We start from the raw sequence: 16,778 nt of genomic DNA on the forward strand, positions 1-16,778 counted from the left end.
CCTTATTACACCAGTCATGGCGCAAGATCTTGACGCAGTTTCTCCATTACAACAAGTCCTCAATGTATGGGATCGGATTCAGGCCAACAGCCCGATTTACAACTTCCTGCTCAGCGACGTGGAGATTTACCACGCAGAGGAAGGCTCTTTCTCTGCCCGGCTTGAGGTTGGCCCAAAACATTTGAATTCTAAAGGAGGCCTACATGGCGTGTTCTCTGCCTGTGTCACAGATTGGGCTGGCGGTTTGGCAATTGCCTCATGTGGGCTAGAGTCCACTGGAGTGAGCACCAACATCAATGTCAACTATCTGTCAACCGCAACCACTGGCGACCGGCTAGAGATCAGAGGCTATGCCAACAAGGTTGGCAAATCTCTTGCGTTTACCACGATAACCATTTCCAAAAAATGCACGAGTTCTGGTGATACCACTCTGGTGGCCCAGGGATCTCATACCAAATATGTCAGGACACGATAATTAGATTCGATATCGATGTTTGCCTAGGGTATGCATTATCAGGCCGCACCGCTATCTTCTTTGCATCTGGCATGAAACATATACTTTGAGTGCCCGGATTCACTCGGACAGCGAAGATCAATTCTGCAGTTTACTTTTCGGCCTCCAGTATTTATGGGGAGACTCACGGTAAACAGTCGGTACATAAATATCCTTTTACGTGCCGATGCTCGCGAACTGAAGTTGAGGCTATATTTATATTTAAATGTTTTAGGAAACGCCCTGTGTATGAATATGAAGTGTAAGATGCGACCTATTCAAGCTTCTATGCTAATTCGAGCGCCGTGTCTCGCTCGCAGACCTACTTTCTTTAAGCCAGCGGTGCTTCGAGGGGTAGTATGTGGTCAGCTTATAGCCTTATACGTTTGCTACCATATATATATAGTTGTATTGTATTTGTGCGTAGGGTGACGAGGGTGATGAGTATGATACCCCCGTTCGAATTAGAAATATATGTATTTCTGCCACTAAACGCTGTGAGCTGTGGTCTACTTCAGCAGGTGTGTGACAACCATAATAGCGGACCTCTATGTGCAGCAAAAAACGTATACTGTCTCATGCAGCAGTTCGTCCCCATCATGTTCAAGTTTTTAGCTGCTGCGTTTTTAGATACGGATTACGGACTAACTACCTGGCCAAGGTCTGGGCACAGTCCGGGGGCCGGGGTCGGGAGCCGGGGTACTAGGTAAGGAAGTTGATCCGCTCTTGCTTATCTAATACAAATAATACTCCGTGATTAGTGGAGAAGCAATTCTTAAGCTTGTAACTTAAGCACTTACACCACTTTCGGTATCTCAACGTTCGAAACGTGCCCTCAACGGGCTGCTTGCGGCCCATGTACCTATTAGAAAGGTTCGGCGACCATGGACGCTCCGAACGATCCAAACGATCCCTCACCTCGATTTCCACCTGATGACCTTCAACAGCGGGAGCGTTCTACCTGCAGTAAGGACACAATAGACCCTAAGACACTTAGGTCAAATATCAACTATGACGGTACGCAGCTAAACAAATTGGTGAATTCGGCGCTGCAATTTCTATCAACATGCCGTAACGGAACTCTGCTCCTTGTTCTCGCTTGCTTAATGGCAGCTACATATATCATCCTGGGGAGACTCGGACTACTTCTCATTGGCACGACCCTTGGTGTTGCATTGCATGCATCATGGGATGGTGGCTCAAGTAATCATTTTTCAGATTCTCAAAATCTCGGCAGGAAACAGCTATCTTTGAGTATAGTTCAGAAGCTACTCGACTGGGAAAAGCCCAAATATATTGAATCCGGCGAAAATCGATATGATGATGAGGGAACCACTAAGGAAGGCGCCCCGAATACCGTTAATATATCCTCTCTTGGGCCTGTTACGGCGACCGCTTTGCACTCAATAATTGACGCAGCAATACGAGATTACGTCAAGTAAGTCTTTCTGTATATTGCACCTTATCATAAACTAATCAGCCTGGAAAGCGACTGGTATGAGCCGATTATTCCGAAAGAGTCGACGTTCCCGACCTCTTGCCGGGGCATACTGACAAATTTCATCGCCTCCATCGCGTCCCACCTCTGCCGTAAACGAGCGGTAGATACTTTTCTAGAATTTCTCATTAACTCGTCTTCCATTATCATCGTGTTTTTGAGCGAGCTCTGTGTCGCGTTTGAAACTGCCGACCCTACCGTCACGGCTGAGGATACCGTGCTGCAATATCTCGAGTCGAACCCGGATAGCAGTCTCTCAAGTCTGTTAGCGCATCAGCAACAGCATCAAAAACTCGCAACAGTTTCGGATGATATACTCTCTAGATTTCTAGATTCTGATGCATACAACTGTATCCCAGTTCGGACCTTCCTGCGTGAAGTCCTAACGGGAATCGCCTTTGAGTCAACAATCACTAGTATGTCACGGCCTGAAGTCATAAATAGCTGGATTATATATATATTCAGCGAGAGCAAATCCGAGATAATGAGTGCGATTGATGCTGGCGTCGAGGGCGCCCGCAACCATGGCGTAGCAACGGCCGAAGGCTCTGGCAAGAACTCATGTCACCCTTCAATTCTTACAGAGAAAAGCGTTACGGAAAGCATTGCTCCCGATTCTGGGCAGGCACACAGCAAAGTAGACCGAGCAACGGAAGAAGCTATGCTGGAAACCAAACGCCTGAGCGCCATGATTGCGGCACAAAAGATACCGGAGTATGCCGAGAAGGCGATACAAGACGAAGCACGCCGAGAACGTAATTCCGAAGACGATGATAAAATAAGTGTCCCTACAGGTGCTGGAAGTCCTTTGGGAGAACAACGGGATATGGAAGCGACCGAGCAGGCTGAAGATGGGCAAGGAATCGGGTCCAGTGAACTGGGCGACTCGCTCACCTTGTCTTCCTTACGGCCTATGGAAGTATCCGCAGACTCGTTTGTGGGCAGTACCGATCCATCGCCGACTTCAAGCCTTTATCGTGCTCTCATCACGGTTGACGATGGCTGCGATTCCGGGGACAAGGCCGTGTTACGATCAAAGCCTACATCGGACTACTTGATCCAAATTGAGCCGCAATCTGGACGCTCTGGTGGATGGATGGTGTTCAGAAAATATGCAGATTTTGAGGCCATACACGAGACATTGATTACAATAGCACGATTGAATCAACTACTCTTTGGGGACTCTCATCCTCTTATCCCGCCTTGGAAAGGGCGAACACGCCAAACTCTAGGGCGGGACTTGGAACGATATATTCAGGAGGCCGTTCAGCTGGAACCCCTTGCCGAGAGTGTGACGATGAGGCGATTCCTTGAAAAGGCTGGCGGTCTCGGTGCTGAGACCGCAGACCCGTCTTTGAAACCCGGTTTTCTTTTCCCAGGCCAAGCTGCGTTTGAAAATGTTGGCAAGGGTGTCTTGGGCGTACTAACAAATGCCCCCAAAGGAGTTTCTGGGGGTGGCAAAGCTGTCCTTGATGGTGTCACTGGTGTTTTTGGCGGAAGCCTCAACAAAAAACTACCAGGTGGCCGGGGGGCAGACGGTGAGGACAAGAGAGGCCGCAGTGTTCCACAAAAAGATTTGCCTCTTTGGAACGAAGGAAGCCGACAGCAAACCGAGAGGTTAAAGGTCGTTAATTATACAACAAGCGGCAAATTTTCGTCCCAATTGTTGGAGCTCAGCACTACAGATGGCATTGTATCACACAGTGACAATGCATCTCTCACGGATCCATCTGATACTCCTGTACCCCTTCCGGAGTCTGGGAGCAATGGCGCCAATGAGGCTGAAAGTCGAGTCTCATTTAACCCCGCTTTAGCCATAGAAAGCAAACTCATGTCAATCGGTTTCGCAGAAGGAGAAAATACCAATAACAATACTCTCCAGGGAAACCGAAAATTCACGGAGTCGCAAGCCAGGCCGAAAAGTCAAAGTAGTCCTATCACGAGAGATGAGACGCGAATGGCAGTCGAGCTTATATTTGCTGTTATAAATGAACTATATTCATTATCATCCGCTTGGAACATACGCCGAACGTTATTGAACGCGGCAAAATCATACATTCTTCGACCAGGAAATCCGAACCTAGAAACAATTCGAAGTCTACTGCAGGAGTCTATGATTGACAATTATACTGCTGATGATTCTCTTGGGACATATCTGGCTAAACTCCGAGAGAATGTCTTGCCAACCGAGGAGGAACTCAAGGCGTGGCCACCCTCTCAATCTGATGCAGAAAAAGAGCGTCAGCGGGAGGCTGCCCGACGTACCCTGGTCCAAAAAGGACTTCCGCAAGCTATAACGAGCGTCATGGGCGCGGTGGCTACCCGAGAAGCTCTTGGTAGAGTTTTTGACAGCCTTCAAGTGGATATCGTGGCAAGAGGGCTTGTTTTTGCAGTCACTTTGCAGGCACTAAGGGCTATAATCCTTTAGAACCCGGCACGTGTTGAATTTTTATATGTGGACCATAAATGATTATCAAGACATAGCTCAAAATGAGCGATACTCTGAAGGTTCGATGCGACAGTGATTCGTAGATCAGCTTAGGCGCCGCTATCTTATGACCACCCGCCGGGATGCCAAACGGTCATTATTGGTTAGGCACGTCCCCAGGGAATTGTGGTTGGGCTGGTGGTTTGTTTACGAAACAGCTCCGCGCAATCCTAAAGTTGTGTCATCTAAGTATATCTAGGCAGAATTGCTGTGGGTCAAAGACGACCAGTCCAAATGAGAGAACGGCTCATGAAGATCCGGTATCAACTTTGAGAAGCTTCTTGGAGGTCCATTGCGAAAACAAGACTCGTTGAAACACCCTAGCAAAGCTATTCAAGGCGTGATTCATCGAAGGTCACCGCACCTTAGCATGCGACCCCATTAACTTGTCTAGGCTTAGTGGTGTGAGCGCCGGTTCGACGGCATGGGCAGCCAGGTGCGATTAATGGCCCTTCGAGTAAGTACGTTTTCTGCAGAGCATTTGCGAGAGCATGAAATGATTGACATCCTCGTCCGCCCAATAACTTAGGTGACTGGCAAGACTTGCAATCAATGATATGTCGAAGGCCCCCCTATTGCACCAAGTCAGATGGTAAGAGCGTACACGTCAAAGTGAGATAAAAGACTTACTCTTGTACACTGTAGTCAACTCGTCCGTTGGAGTTCAGTAGCCTCACTTTCTCTTCCTCGAGCTTCAATTTTTTTAGACCATGGTCCGCCCCCTGCATACCGTCGTGCTCGCGCCTTGCATTGGCGGCTGTTTTCTCGCGTCTTAGTTTAGCTTTTTGGAAGCCCTCGTAGAGGGTCTCTATATCCGGATCTATTAATGTAGGGCTCCGATCACCCGAATTGTTGGCATTTTGCGGTAGCTTTGGTTGCGTTTGGGACTGATAACGAGTATCCACCCGCTGTCGTGGACTTTCCTCAGAGCTGATACCAAGGCTGCGGTTCAGCAGCGTGCTTGCCACACCGGATGTGAAATTAGTCCATAATGATCCAACACTTTGACCCACGCGGCTCCCGATCAATGAAAGACTCTGCCCAGACGCGGTCCAAATGCTTCGTTTGACAGATGGCAAAGGCTGCGGCTTAAGAGATGACATCGCCGGAGATATCAATGGTTCCATGCGATAACTCACCGGATCAGAGGGGTGAAATATATTATACAATTGCCGGCACTTTGGGGTAGAGACGGCAGCCCGGTTTTCAGCAGTGGCAACCCCTGTACCTAGAGTTGCCAATTGACGCTTGGACCTAGAGCCATCGTTGTTGACAACACCCTTGTCCCATTGAGAAGAAGGTCGCCCTGCAATCGTCTTTCCTTTGAGCATCTCAAATAGAGCTACCGGAGATCCCAGACAAAAAAATTCCTCACAGTCGAACGTAAAGAATGACGCATTTAAAGATATTTCCCCAGGCAGACCTTCCTGCCTTGATTCCATATCCTCTGAACAGAGAAGATCGAACAAGATTGCACTACCTAGAGAATGTCCACAAAGGCTCACTGTGCCTTTAAAAGAAGGGTTGCGTTTTCTGTACAGCTCAACGATCCGGTTGCATTCCTGCCTGACAATAGCGGAAATCTGTTCGCGATGCTTACTTTGATAAAGTAGAACATCGATGGCAAGGTCTGAGATGAGGTTTCGAACGGCGGGAACGCTTTCAAGCGTAATATCAGATAGGTTAGGGTAAACATCATCTTCAAGCGTGTCCGCGTCTGCCAAGTCAAGCTCCGTGCGGTTCTGGCCAACCTTTTTATGGGGAAATTCCAGTAAATGTCTCCAGCATCTGGTGGAATTAGCATAGGGGAAATATCGGGTGACAGTAAAGCGCCGAGAACCTACACAGGAAGGACCTGGACACGACAGTTCTTAGGTTTATCTGAGAAGGCAGAGTTGAGGGCCTGGAGATCGGGAGAGGCTTTATACACGCGCTTCATTGTCTTCCTGAGAACATTCACGTCATGTATGAAGTTAACACTCTCCAGTCGTAGGCCGAGTCGTTGGCCAATTCCGTGAGTAACCAGGACTAGATGGTCAATTCCTCTCTCCCTATCCTCATCATCTGTCTCTCTAAGATCTTCCATTTCCACTTCTTCTTGCTTACGGACCTGCTCTTCGAGATCGAGTGAGTCACGCGTGTTTGTTAGGGATGAAAGACGCCGTTCCAAGCTTGTAACTGGTCTTTCATCGGCTGTGTTCGGCGACTCCTGCATTTCCGAGTTGGATTTGAAAATGGGTGCTCCTCGCTTGCTCACCGAGTCTGCTCTCGGTAGCGGCTCACTAATAATGGCTGACTTCGAATATGAACTTTTCTTATCTTGAACCTCATTATATCTCTTCGTTTCCGAGAACCCTCGCAGTAGCTTGGTTCCCGGAAGCGCACCAAGTGTCTGATAAACAGTTGTACTCACTCTCGACATAAAGTCATCACTTGTAAGCAAGGCCGTTGCGGCATCCTGATATGTAACGATACTGTTCATGTAGGAGCCAAACAGACGATACTTTCGTGCTTCCGCTGCAGACATGGATGGTATATTTGCGGTACTTTCTGCACGAGTTGTCAACAGCTGCTAGCCTCGTCCTCTCTACACATAAACTTACCCTGCCCACGGTCATCAGTAGCTGGCGAGGACTGAGATGGGTTCTCGCTAGCCTCTGAGAGACGCCATGGTTTAAGTTTCAGATAACCTTCCTCTAGTTGGGCTGCAAGATTTTCTTCACAGGGTTTGATTGCGGATCCCTCTTGAAAGAACCATGTTCCGCGACGAACTTCGTATACAGGCCCTATCCAGTAAGCTGGGCCAAGCTCCCTTTGGTTTATGTTCACATCAAAAAGATAGTCCTCATTGACAGGTACTTTCACAGGTCCAAGCTCTCCCAGCCGGGGTTGATGACCTTGCCCACGCTCGACCTCAGCACTGCACAGGCCCTGGAATGCGTGCTCGATAGCTTGAGAGTCTTTCACTGTGAACGGAACAAACTTTCTCGGAGCAGGTAAAGGTTTCGAGTTTTCCTTCTTTTGATCCGAAAAGGACGGCTTCCATTTGGGGGAGTCTACCGCATAAAACCACCTGACCTTAAGAGGGGGCGAGTCCGCAGGATAATGGCGGATACCAAGCCTGTTTCTCTGGGAGATTGCATGGTCCCTCCCTTGAAATTGTTGAAACATATCCTGTGCATCTTTACTGGCGTTTGGATAGCCGTTGGTGATTGCGGATCTGTTGGAGGTGTGGAAACCCCTTGGGAATGCTGTTCCACTCGCAGTTTCTTTTGCCATAAACACTGTGAATACGCCAGCGCTGGGGTGATCTATTGAACTGGTTATGGAGATTGTATGGATATTGCGACCAGCGAGCCGGCATTCGGACAGGACAACTGGGAGTTGAACAGCAGGGCGCATCCACCTGAGTAATGGTAACGAGGCGAGTGCGCGTTAAGTGAGGATTAAAATAAAAGGGATATTGAGGATGGAATTCATATAAGGGAACAAGGAGTTGGCCAAGCTTTCGCTGAAAAGAATCACAGAGATAGCCTAGTTGCCGGTGCGTTTGAGCATCCGCTCCGAGTACGTTCAGAGACAGCTATTTCGTCGTCGTCAAAGTGGTTGCTTACGTCTTCCCGCTTAGCGCCCATGACGGTACGAGGCTACCCGGCGGTGGTCTGCGCCGTAGGTGAACAGCAGCTGTTCAAGACTTAATTCTTTTCTGTCCTCCATTTCGACCAACAGGGAGGGACTAATGCCTAAGGCCCAAGAAATCTGGGATCTGGGATCTATCTTTTGTGAGGAACAGCATGGAATAGTTGCGAAATATGTGTATGACGTAGCCCAGTCACGAAAGGGGGCTTAAGGGTTGTCAATACGAAGGCAGCCTGATACTTTAATTGGGCTGTGGTCAAGCGCAAGGTTACATAAGCCTTGGTTGATTGCATCATCCCTTGGGGTGCCATTTATCTACAGAATAATGTGTATGAATGCAATCGCTCTAGAAGATTTTGATACCGGACCATTTGTATATCTGTAACCGCGCAAGCTCGACGTGCCAAACGCTCAAAGGGCTAATAGTCGAGCCGGATTCCCAAACAGTGCATAGCTACAGCAGTACCTAGTACATGGTTGTTTCTTACGGATTGTTCAACCCCGCCCCGCTTCATAAATACAAGCCTGCCCTTTACGGAGTAGCACTGCCCAGGCTACCCAAATATGGATTTGGTATGAGTAGTATTTAAGCCTCCCTCAGTTGTTCTAAAAGCCACACCATCTTTCTGAGCCCATCAAACCCCCACCGCTCCTTAACCAAATACCTAGTGATCTCAGTTTCATTCCCCTGCTGGAACCTTCTCCCACCCCGCGTTCTCCGTAAGTCGGTTAGTTACTGCGTCAGGGTCTCGAGGAAAATGAATGTGATCAAACTTCAGAGGTTCGCTATCCTACCTACCCGCTAACTGCTCTCTGCATCTGTCTCAATATGAGCCCCCCGGTTCCCTCTGGAAATATCCTTTTACTTCCGATTTAGCCTAACGGCGCGCTGTCCAGGAAGTACCCCCAGTTCGAACAGGGTGAAATTTTCTCTCTTCAAGACGCGTTCAGAAAATTGGACTTGGACGACAAGGGGTATCTGGATGAAGGTACCGTTATAAAGGCCACACAACAGTCAGAACGTCAACCCTACGATGTTGTGCGTCAAGCATTAAAGGAGGTTGAGCTTGACAGCTCTCGTCGGGTGGAACTTGAAGATTATGTGGACGTGGGTGCACTAGCCCTGATTGAAGACTAGACCTATAGTAGCTGACTAGAACTCACAGCTCATTGCTAGACTTCGCTCTGGCTCGGCGCAAAGCGCGCCCATCAGGGATCCCGTTTCTGCAGCCGCCCCCGGGGCCCCACGGCACGTTTCCAAAGCGAGCGTAGGAGGGAGGATTCATGTCCAAGGTTCCTCTTCGAATGTGACACACACAATCAACGAAGATGAGAGGACCGAATTTACGAGGCATATCAATGCTGTTCTTGCGGGTGATCCGGATATTGGTCACCTTTTGCCCTTCCCCACCGATACTTTCGAGATGTTCGACAAGTGCAAGGATGGTCTGGTTCTCGCAAAACTCATAAATGACAGTGTCCCTGATACGATTGATGAGCGAGTCCTGAACAAATCCGGCAAAAAAATCAAAGAACTTAACGCATTCCACATGACTGAGAACAACAATATAGTCATCAACTCGGCCAAAGGTATTGGGTGTTCGGTCGTGAACATTGGAAGCGGCGACATCATAGAAGTGCGAGAGCATCTCATTCTAGGCCTTATCTGGCAAATCATCCGACGAGGACTATTGGGGAAGATTGATATCAAGCTTCACCCCGAACTTTATAGGCTACTAGAGGAAGACGAGACGCTGGAACAGTTCTTACGACTTCCACCCGAGCAAATTCTACTGCGTTGGTTTAATTACCATCTGAAGAACGCGCAATGGCCGCGAAGGTAAGCAATTTGTTGTCCCCCTTGTAACTTGGGCCGTCAAAAAACGGATAACATGTCTTGTTTTATTGGAAACCAAGAGCTAATAGCGCGGTCAACATGGTAGAGTTACAAACTTCTCTACAGATGTGAAAGATGGTGAGAACTACACTGTTCTTCTTAACCAACTGGCACCTGAACTCTGTTCACGGCAACCACTCCAAACCCGAGACCTCCTCCAGCGTGCAGAGGGGGTTTTGGGAAATGCCGAAAAACTGAACTGTCGCAAATTTCTCACTCCCACGTCCCTGGTTGCTGGAAATCCCAAACTCAATCTTGCCTTTGTCGCAAATCTGTTCAACACTATCCCCGGTCTTGACCCAATTACCGAGGAGGAAAAGCTCGAGGTTGAGGACTTTGATGCTGAAGGCGAACGGGAGGCAAGAGTTTTCACCCTGTGGCTAAACTCACTCGATGTACAGCCTGCTGTCAATTCGCTGTTTGATGACCTTCGTGACGGAACTATCCTGATGCAGGCATATGATAAAGTCATTCCCGAAAGCGTGAACTGGCGGCACGTTAACAAAGCACCGGCATCTGGGCAGGAGATGATGCGCTTCAAGGCAGTTGAGAACACTAATTATGCTATAGAGCTAGGCAAACATCATGGATTCTCTTTGGTAGGCGTACAAGGAGCAGATATTACTGATGGACAACGGACCCTCACGCTTGGTTTGGTATGGCAACTGATGAGGCGCGATATTACAAACACACTCTCAAGTCTAGCTAGTCGGATGGGCAAGCGCGAGATCACAGACTCAGAGATGATCAAGTGGGCAAACGACATGTCCCGCAAAGGTGGTCGCAGTTCTTCGATACGCAGTTTCAAGGACCAGTCGATTGGCTCGGGCGTGTTCCTCCTGGACGTGCTTAACGGCATGAAAGCTTCTTATGTTGACTATGATCTCGTGACTCCAGGTCAAACTGATGAGCAAGCCTATGCAAACGCAAAACTCAGTATCAGTATTGCCCGCAAGTTGGGTGCAACTATCTGGCTAGTACCCGAGGATATCTGTCAAGTCCGGTCTCGACTCGTGACTACCTTCATTGGTAAGTTCTACCTTGAAACCTACCTATATATAAACCTAGTTCTAACTTGCTTTTAGGCTCCCTCATGGCTACATACGAAAAGATGTGATGATTGAAACTACTGCCTGTGGACCAGGGGATGAATGGCCATGCAACCTTGTCTATTGTGGCCTGTTTCTCTGTTAATTCTTATGTTAGATGTCATCAACCAACAGATTCGCCTGAACTAAAGGCTACTCAAACGCAGTATGATTAGCCTTCTGTGAAATGATTAGCCTTCTGTGAAACTTAGGCAATAGCATAGTTGATTTTTAAACCAATAAGTATCACAAGTGATGAATTGTCATTCGACAACCCCAAAGATATAAACTCAACCCATATAAGAGGGCAATCGATGTTGACAGAGCAGGAATTGTTACTTCCACTTAAAATGATTGTAAAACGCAGGCTAGACTAAATAGCTGGGAGTGTCCATCATCACATAACTCAACCTGTTAGTTCCAACGATTTAGGTGAGGCCAGAACGGCTTCGTGATCGCAATGGTGAGCGTATCCCTAATTTCTCTTCATGAGCACCCACCTGAATAACTCGGCTGAGAAGCCGAGGGTGAGTACGATGAATCCTACGGTTACTATTGACAGCATCCGCAGCAGTCTTTAGAGCGGCTACCGGAAACCACGATCGGGACGACAAGGACGAGGATTGGGATTAAAATCGTCTTATATTAATCTGCGACGGAAGGCGGACAACGGACGGTTTTCATCGGAAACAACGCATGGACGACTTGATTCGGCGGAGGTGGGCATGGCAGAAGAAAATTGACCGGTCGGCGTGGGTTCGACTATCGTTCCCGCTGCTAGGTAATATGATGAATACCACGTAAAGCAATTAGACCCGCGCCAAGGTGATGAACACTTAGCCATCATTTGTTTACCGTATCCCGTTGTCTTCCTTAATATCCGACCTTCACTTCAGCTGGACCGGGTCGCAGTAGGGGTCTGACAGAAAAAAAAAACGCGAAAAGACAATAAAGACCAACAACAAAAGAGATGTGAGGAGATTTCGAAACATAACACAACACAGAAAGACCGGGGACGGGGAATGAAAGAGATGGACGGAGTACGCGCTTTTGCGCCAAGTACCGGTCCATCTTCCAAGACAGTGTGGAAACCCCCGTGCTTGATAAGTAGTCAGTGTGCCACCAGGTCCCTTGTGAGTTCGAAAGATAATGAAACTGGAATCGAAGCTTTTATACTTTCTTGGCAGAGAGGATCTACTCAGCAGTATCAAGCTCATCGTGAGCAGACGTCAAGGGCCCTAGAGGAACTGTTTTGTTAAGTAAATGTCTTTTGGCGGGAGCCCAATCGACGACTTACCCTTCCTGTCTTCACCATTAGGCCCATTCTCACGCTCGTCGTCGCGTCTCTCGCGTTCATCATCCCTACGTTCTCGGTCGTCCTTGACGTCACGATCCCTTTCGTCGGGGCTGCGGGAACGGTCGCGAGAACGATCACGGTCCCGGCGATCGTAGTCGCGGTCTCGCCGCTCATAGTCTCGGTCACGTCGTTCGTAATCACGATCGTGGCGATCATAGTCACGCTCGTACCTATCGTCTCTGCGCGGCGAGTACTCTCCACGGGCACGGCGGGGAGAAGGGGAACGGCCACGGCGTGGAGGAGTGCGGTCTCGGCGGCGGTCACGACCGGAATCGAAGCGCCAAGAGGCAGAAGGGGGGGTCCTAGCCCACTGTTTATGGGTTAGAGAGATAATCATGGACTTTCGCTAGGACTCACTTCAATTTTTAATAAGTCGTCACGGCCAATTCGCTTGTTGTGCATCTCATGATAGGCATCATCTGCGTCACGGCGGCTCTCATACTCCACAAAAGCAAACCTGGGATAAGCGTCAGGGTCACTGATGGTAGGTGGGATACTTGGGTAGTCCATACAAGCGGCTGGAGGGGGTACGTGGTGCAGGAATATCGCAGCGGACAAGGCGCCCGTAGCTGAAGCGGAAGTTAGCAGGTAATGTACATCAGCACAGCTGTGTGATTAACAGAAGTGATCCAGAGATAAAAGTAACGTAAATAATGCAGAAGTGCAAGTACGGATCCATAAGGATGGAGGATGGTAACTAGGAAATTCAACTAGAACAGAGATGCCTCGTAGGCAGCAAGTTCTTTCACAGCACGACAGTAGCTATCTCTGGCATCGATATCGCGAAGACCGACCGAGGAGAACAGCGAAAGTGGAAGGAGATGGAAGGAGAAGCGGTTCGATGGTGATGGTAGCGCGTAGTAGGCACATACCGTTCGAATTCGTAGGCAAGGTCGCGAGCTCGAGTGCCATGGCCAAAGCCCGTGACGTATAGCGTGGTCCCAGGCCGAGACATAATATGGCTGTTTGCGAATATGCTCGAATAAGGGTGAGAATAGAGATGTCGGTGCAGGGCGCAAATACTGTGTACAGAGTAGTATAAGTGACGAAAAAAGACTGATGAGCAGTTGTGGTTTGGACAGGTACTACAGGTGACGGCATATACCATTGACGAAATAGTCCAAGCAGCTCCACCCCAGTCACATCGCACTGTCTACGGAGTACTACCGTACCAGGCGCCGTTCCACAGAGTACACTTGACAAAGTGGAGCGTAGTATAGAAGATTCAAACACTTAAAACGTAGACTTTTTTTTCTGTCTTTGATCTTGATACATGCTATAAAGCTTGAATCGTACGCTGTATTCTTGGCCATATCAGAGGTTAAAATAAGGTACAGAGATAGGTCGTCTTCGGCCTGCATAGAGCCTGTGCTCTAGGTACATAAAGCGAACAATACTCTGTACGCTCTACCCATGGGTTGCCTTGTGCTTCCAGATGCTAGTTGAGCTCTCTGTCTGATGCTTTCCGCGCGCTTAACCATCACAACACAGCCCCCACCCTAAACAGTGCTATGTAGTGGTATATTAAAGTAGTTCTGCTAGTGACTAGTGGGCACTTCGTTCAAGCAAGAGGCTCAATTATCGGTTGTCGGTATACTGGGCCCGACGTGTGGAGTTTTTCCGACATTTCCCAGGCGGTTCTCGGAAGTTAAAGACTTGGCCGGGGATTGAGGTTGATCAATCTCCCCTAGTACATACCCAACAAGCACCTGCGACTACAACAATCGCTTCATCATTCCATTTTTACCCCTGCTTTATACTAAGTCTCGTGTCGCAGATATCGTTCAACGTCATTCTTCATTTGCTCAGATTGGTTCTATTTGGGTCGCTTCCGTTGCACCATGCAGCTATAATCGTATACATATGGCCAGCGCAGCATTCAAAGATTGGGTTCCTCAGTATCTCGCGACCTTGCGACAATTAGGCTTGTATATATAATCGCCTGAAACTGCCCTTGCTTGTACGATACAACACAGTCAGTTATACAGTGAGGCAAGACAGCTCATTCGGAGGTGACGTCGGGCTCGATGCAGATAGGAGGTGCGAAACGACCCGGCAATCTCTAGCTAAATCGTTGCTCCCGTCAATCAGGAATGAGCATAAATCGCCAGGGACCGACCCGTCATGGCGGGTCGAATAGCGACGGCAAACCTGCTTTGTCGGAAATTTCACAAATAGAGCCACCAACCTCAACCCAGGTAGGATATGCGCTAGGATTTTCCCTCCATTTCGCTCATGCTTCCTACAGGCTACACTTCCGAGCAGCTCCCTTCTCGGTGGAGTTAGGAGTGCAATTGCCGAACCCGTCACTGCAGCCTTCTTTGCTGGCGGTGTAGCGGGCGCTGTATCGAGAACCATCGTATCGCCGCTTGAACGTTTGAAAATCCTTCTACAAATTCAAACAGTTGGCAGAGAAGAATATAAGTTGTCCATTTGGCAGGCGCTCAAGAAGATTGGACGGGAGGAAGGCTGGCGCGGGTTTTTACGGGGCAATGGCACGAACTGCATACGCATCATTCCGTATTCAGCCGTGCAGTTCGGCAGCTATAACTTTTATAAAAGAGTGAGTTCTTGATGAAAGGTTTGCTAGTGACATGAAATACGTCTATTAACCTTTTGCAGTTCGCTGAGCCCACCCCAAATGCGGATTTGACGCCAATACGCCGACTTATATGCGGAGGGGCCGCTGGCATCACCTCAGGTCCGTCATCCACCTCTGTGAGACACATCTATATTGTCTTACTGGTACTAACGTAATGCTATATGTTCCACGCAAACAGTCGTCATTACTTATCCGCTTGACTTGGTGCGTACGAGATTGTCCATTCAGTCTGCCTCTTTCGCGGCTCTCAAGAGGGATAGCGCGAGCGAGAAGTTGCCGGGTATGTTTACGACTATGGTCTTAGTCTATAAGAACGAAGGCGGCTTTCTGGCGCTTTATCGTGGTATCATTCCGACTGTAGCTGGCGTGGCCCCATATGTACGAAATGGCATACTTGAGAACCCTTGGTGGCAACTTCAGCTGACTTCGCCTAGGTTGGCTTGAACTTCATGACCTACGAATCAGTTCGTAGGTACCTCACCCCAGAGGGTGACTCCACGCCTAGTGCTGCTCGCAAGCTCATGGCCGGCGCTATCTCGGGGGCGGTAGCACAAACATGCACATATCCATTGTAAGTTCTACATGAACATCAAAAAGACTTTCTGTATCTCTTGTCTCTTTCTAGCCAAGATATTGACAAATTTTCAGCGATGTCCTTCGACGGCGTTTCCAGATCAATACGATGTCTAATATGGGTTATCAATATGCCTCAATTTTCGATGCCGTAAAAGTCATCGTGGCCGAAGAAGGCTTGCGTGGTCTCTTCAAGGGGATCGCACCAAATCTTCTTAAAGTAGCTCCCAGCATGGCGAGCAGTTGGCTTAGCTTCGAGCTCACTCGCGATTTTCTGCTAGGCTTGGACGAGGTGTGATACGTGCAATGGCAGTGGATTTGCGGAACGCCAGCCAACCAATGTCCGTGGCAACGGGTTCTTCAGCTCGTTGTTGGGTGCTTACCCGGTCTCCAAAGCTTCTTATCCATACATCGCCAATATTAGAAGACGAAGGGGATTGTGCTCCTCTCAATCATTAGAAGTAGCGCACTTTCTCGCCTTCTAAGAACAAGCAACCCGCTCCCAATAGTCCAAGAATAACAAGAGTTGAGTGGATGGTTGTACCAGAATCACGGAATGAGAGCAGAGCAAACAGTGACTGGGCCAGAAATGAGAAACGGACATATCGTCTATGGACATATCCATGTCCCTTAGGCTGTATATTACTCTGGGTAGTGCTACCTAAGCGAAACGTGGATGAGGCTCAACAAGATCACCTCAAAGAGTTTGTGGAAGTTCACCAAGTGCACGTACCACTTCAAGGAAGATATTGATTTAGAGTTCTTAGCAGGAGCTGTAGGTTCTCGTGTCATGGTCAGAGGCACAAGGGCAGAGTGCCTTACTAAGCACCCTAAGGACTATGGTTAAACGGAGTGGCTACTACAATAGGTGGGTCTTGATGATGTGATTATTGAGAATGCATTATTGGGAAGAGTTCAATATGGCGGAAAGGAATTGTTGACTTGATAAGCATCATTCAGCAAGTGACTTTTTGTGGAGGAAGCCGACCCTAGGATGTGGAGTACGGAGTAGATAATAAGTGTGGTGTTGCAGTAACTAGTACTCCGTAGTAGTAGTAGTAGTTTGACCCGGGCCTGGATTTCCCGGTGGACGCCCCAGTCACGTGACTCTAGTCGCTTAGCCGAGTGGCAGTCCACAATCCA

At 48.6% G+C, this 16,778-nt stretch overlaps 6 protein-coding genes across 6 annotated transcripts; 4 read left to right on the plus strand and 2 right to left on the minus strand.

Moving 5' to 3' along the window:
* The first annotated feature begins 11 nt into the window (after positions 1 to 11).
* Positions 12 to 795, plus strand: BDW74DRAFT_156161 (PaaI family thioesterase). Its single transcript, XM_073724953.1, has one exon. It carries the CDS (start codon positions 17 to 19, stop codon positions 473 to 475), a length of 459 nt encoding a protein of 152 aa, XP_073582468.1. The 5' UTR covers positions 12 to 16; the 3' UTR covers positions 476 to 795.
* A 507-nt stretch (positions 796 to 1,302) lies between these two features.
* On the plus strand, positions 1,303 to 4,762 carry BDW74DRAFT_38968 (PX domain protein). The gene is made up of 2 exons (XM_073732669.1): positions 1,303 to 1,931; positions 1,983 to 4,762. Exons 1-2 carry the CDS (start codon positions 1,378 to 1,380, stop codon positions 4,417 to 4,419), a joined length of 2,991 nt encoding a protein of 996 aa, XP_073582469.1. The 5' UTR covers positions 1,303 to 1,377; the 3' UTR covers positions 4,420 to 4,762.
* Positions 4,763 to 4,921: 159 nt separating this feature from the next.
* BDW74DRAFT_168886 (DDHD family phospholipase) lies at positions 4,922 to 7,758 on the minus strand (the record flags this gene model as incomplete). The annotated part of the gene is made up of 4 exons (XM_073726909.1): positions 4,922 to 5,051; positions 5,110 to 6,267; positions 6,324 to 7,029; positions 7,083 to 7,758. The coding sequence occupies 4 exons, from the start codon at positions 7,756 to 7,758 to the stop codon at positions 4,922 to 4,924; spliced, it is 2,670 nt and encodes an 889-aa protein (XP_073582470.1).
* Positions 7,759 to 8,764: 1,006 nt separating this feature from the next.
* Positions 8,765 to 11,438, plus strand: sac6 (fimbrin). The gene is made up of 5 exons (XM_073732670.1): positions 8,765 to 8,899; positions 9,016 to 9,226; positions 9,285 to 9,958; positions 10,062 to 11,044; positions 11,101 to 11,438. The coding sequence occupies exons 1-5, from the start codon at positions 8,877 to 8,879 to the stop codon at positions 11,130 to 11,132; spliced, it is 1,923 nt and encodes a 640-aa protein (XP_073582471.1). The 5' UTR covers positions 8,765 to 8,876; the 3' UTR covers positions 11,133 to 11,438.
* A 221-nt stretch (positions 11,439 to 11,659) lies between these two features.
* BDW74DRAFT_39013 (uncharacterized protein) lies at positions 11,660 to 13,488 on the minus strand. Its single transcript, XM_073732671.1, has 6 exons — positions 13,255 to 13,488; positions 12,973 to 13,029; positions 12,818 to 12,917; positions 12,401 to 12,770; positions 11,959 to 12,350; positions 11,660 to 11,880 (listed from the first exon to the last, which is right to left on the minus strand). Exons 1-5 carry the CDS (start codon positions 13,413 to 13,415, stop codon positions 12,298 to 12,300), a joined length of 741 nt encoding a protein of 246 aa, XP_073582472.1. The 5' UTR covers positions 13,416 to 13,488; the 3' UTR covers positions 11,660 to 11,880; positions 11,959 to 12,297.
* A 981-nt stretch (positions 13,489 to 14,469) lies between these two features.
* Positions 14,470 to 16,051, plus strand: BDW74DRAFT_39050 (putative mitochondrial carrier protein). Its single transcript, XM_073732672.1, has 6 exons — positions 14,470 to 14,658; positions 14,709 to 15,023; positions 15,083 to 15,161; positions 15,241 to 15,440; positions 15,497 to 15,633; positions 15,711 to 16,051. The coding sequence occupies exons 1-6, from the start codon at positions 14,554 to 14,556 to the stop codon at positions 15,931 to 15,933; spliced, it is 1,059 nt and encodes a 352-aa protein (XP_073582473.1). The 5' UTR covers positions 14,470 to 14,553; the 3' UTR covers positions 15,934 to 16,051.
* The last annotated feature ends 727 nt before the right edge of the window (positions 16,052 to 16,778 follow it).

This window comes from Aspergillus multicolor (assembly GCF_047715735.1).
Source record: "Aspergillus multicolor strain CBS 133.54 unplaced genomic scaffold BDW74scaffold_18, whole genome shotgun sequence".
Lineage (NCBI taxonomy): Eukaryota > Fungi > Ascomycota > Eurotiomycetes > Eurotiales > Aspergillaceae > Aspergillus > Aspergillus multicolor.

Bases quoted from the DNA above. Each gene is read 5' to 3' on its own strand.
- BDW74DRAFT_39013 (XM_073732671.1), bottom strand. From the start codon at position 13,415: ATGTCTCGGCCTGGGACCACGCTATACGTCACGGGCTTTGGCCATGGC. The intron at 13,030-13,254 runs GTCGGTCTTCGC...CTTCCGCTTCAG, and splicing joins CACTTTCGCTGTTCTCCTCG to CTACGGGCGCCTTGTCCGCT. The intron at 12,918-12,972 runs GTATGGACTACC...CGCTTATCCCAG, and splicing joins CGTACCCCCTCCAGCCGCTT to GTTTGCTTTTGTGGAGTATG.
- BDW74DRAFT_38968 (XM_073732669.1), top strand. From the start codon at position 1,378: ATGGACGCTCCGAACGATCCAAACGATCCCTCACCTCGATTTCCACCT. The intron at 1,932-1,982 runs GTAAGTCTTTCT...CAGCCTGGAAAG, and splicing joins GCAATACGAGATTACGTCAA to CGACTGGTATGAGCCGATTA.
- sac6 (XM_073732670.1), top strand. From the start codon at position 8,877: ATGAATGTGATCAAACTTCAGAG. The intron at 9,227-9,284 runs GTGGGTGCACTA...TAGAACTCACAG, and splicing joins AACTTGAAGATTATGTGGAC to CTCATTGCTAGACTTCGCTC. The intron at 11,045-11,100 runs GTAAGTTCTACC...ACTTGCTTTTAG, and splicing joins ACTCGTGACTACCTTCATTG to GCTCCCTCATGGCTACATAC.
- BDW74DRAFT_39050 (XM_073732672.1), top strand. From the start codon at position 14,554: ATGAGCATAAATCGCCAGGGACCGACCCGTCATGGCGGGTCGAATAGC. The intron at 15,441-15,496 runs GTACGAAATGGC...GACTTCGCCTAG, and splicing joins TAGCTGGCGTGGCCCCATAT to GTTGGCTTGAACTTCATGAC. The intron at 15,634-15,710 runs GTAAGTTCTACA...ACAAATTTTCAG, and splicing joins CAAACATGCACATATCCATT to CGATGTCCTTCGACGGCGTT.
- BDW74DRAFT_156161 (XM_073724953.1), top strand. From the start codon at position 17: ATGGCGCAAGATCTTGACGCAGTTTCTCCATTACAACAAGTCCTCAAT.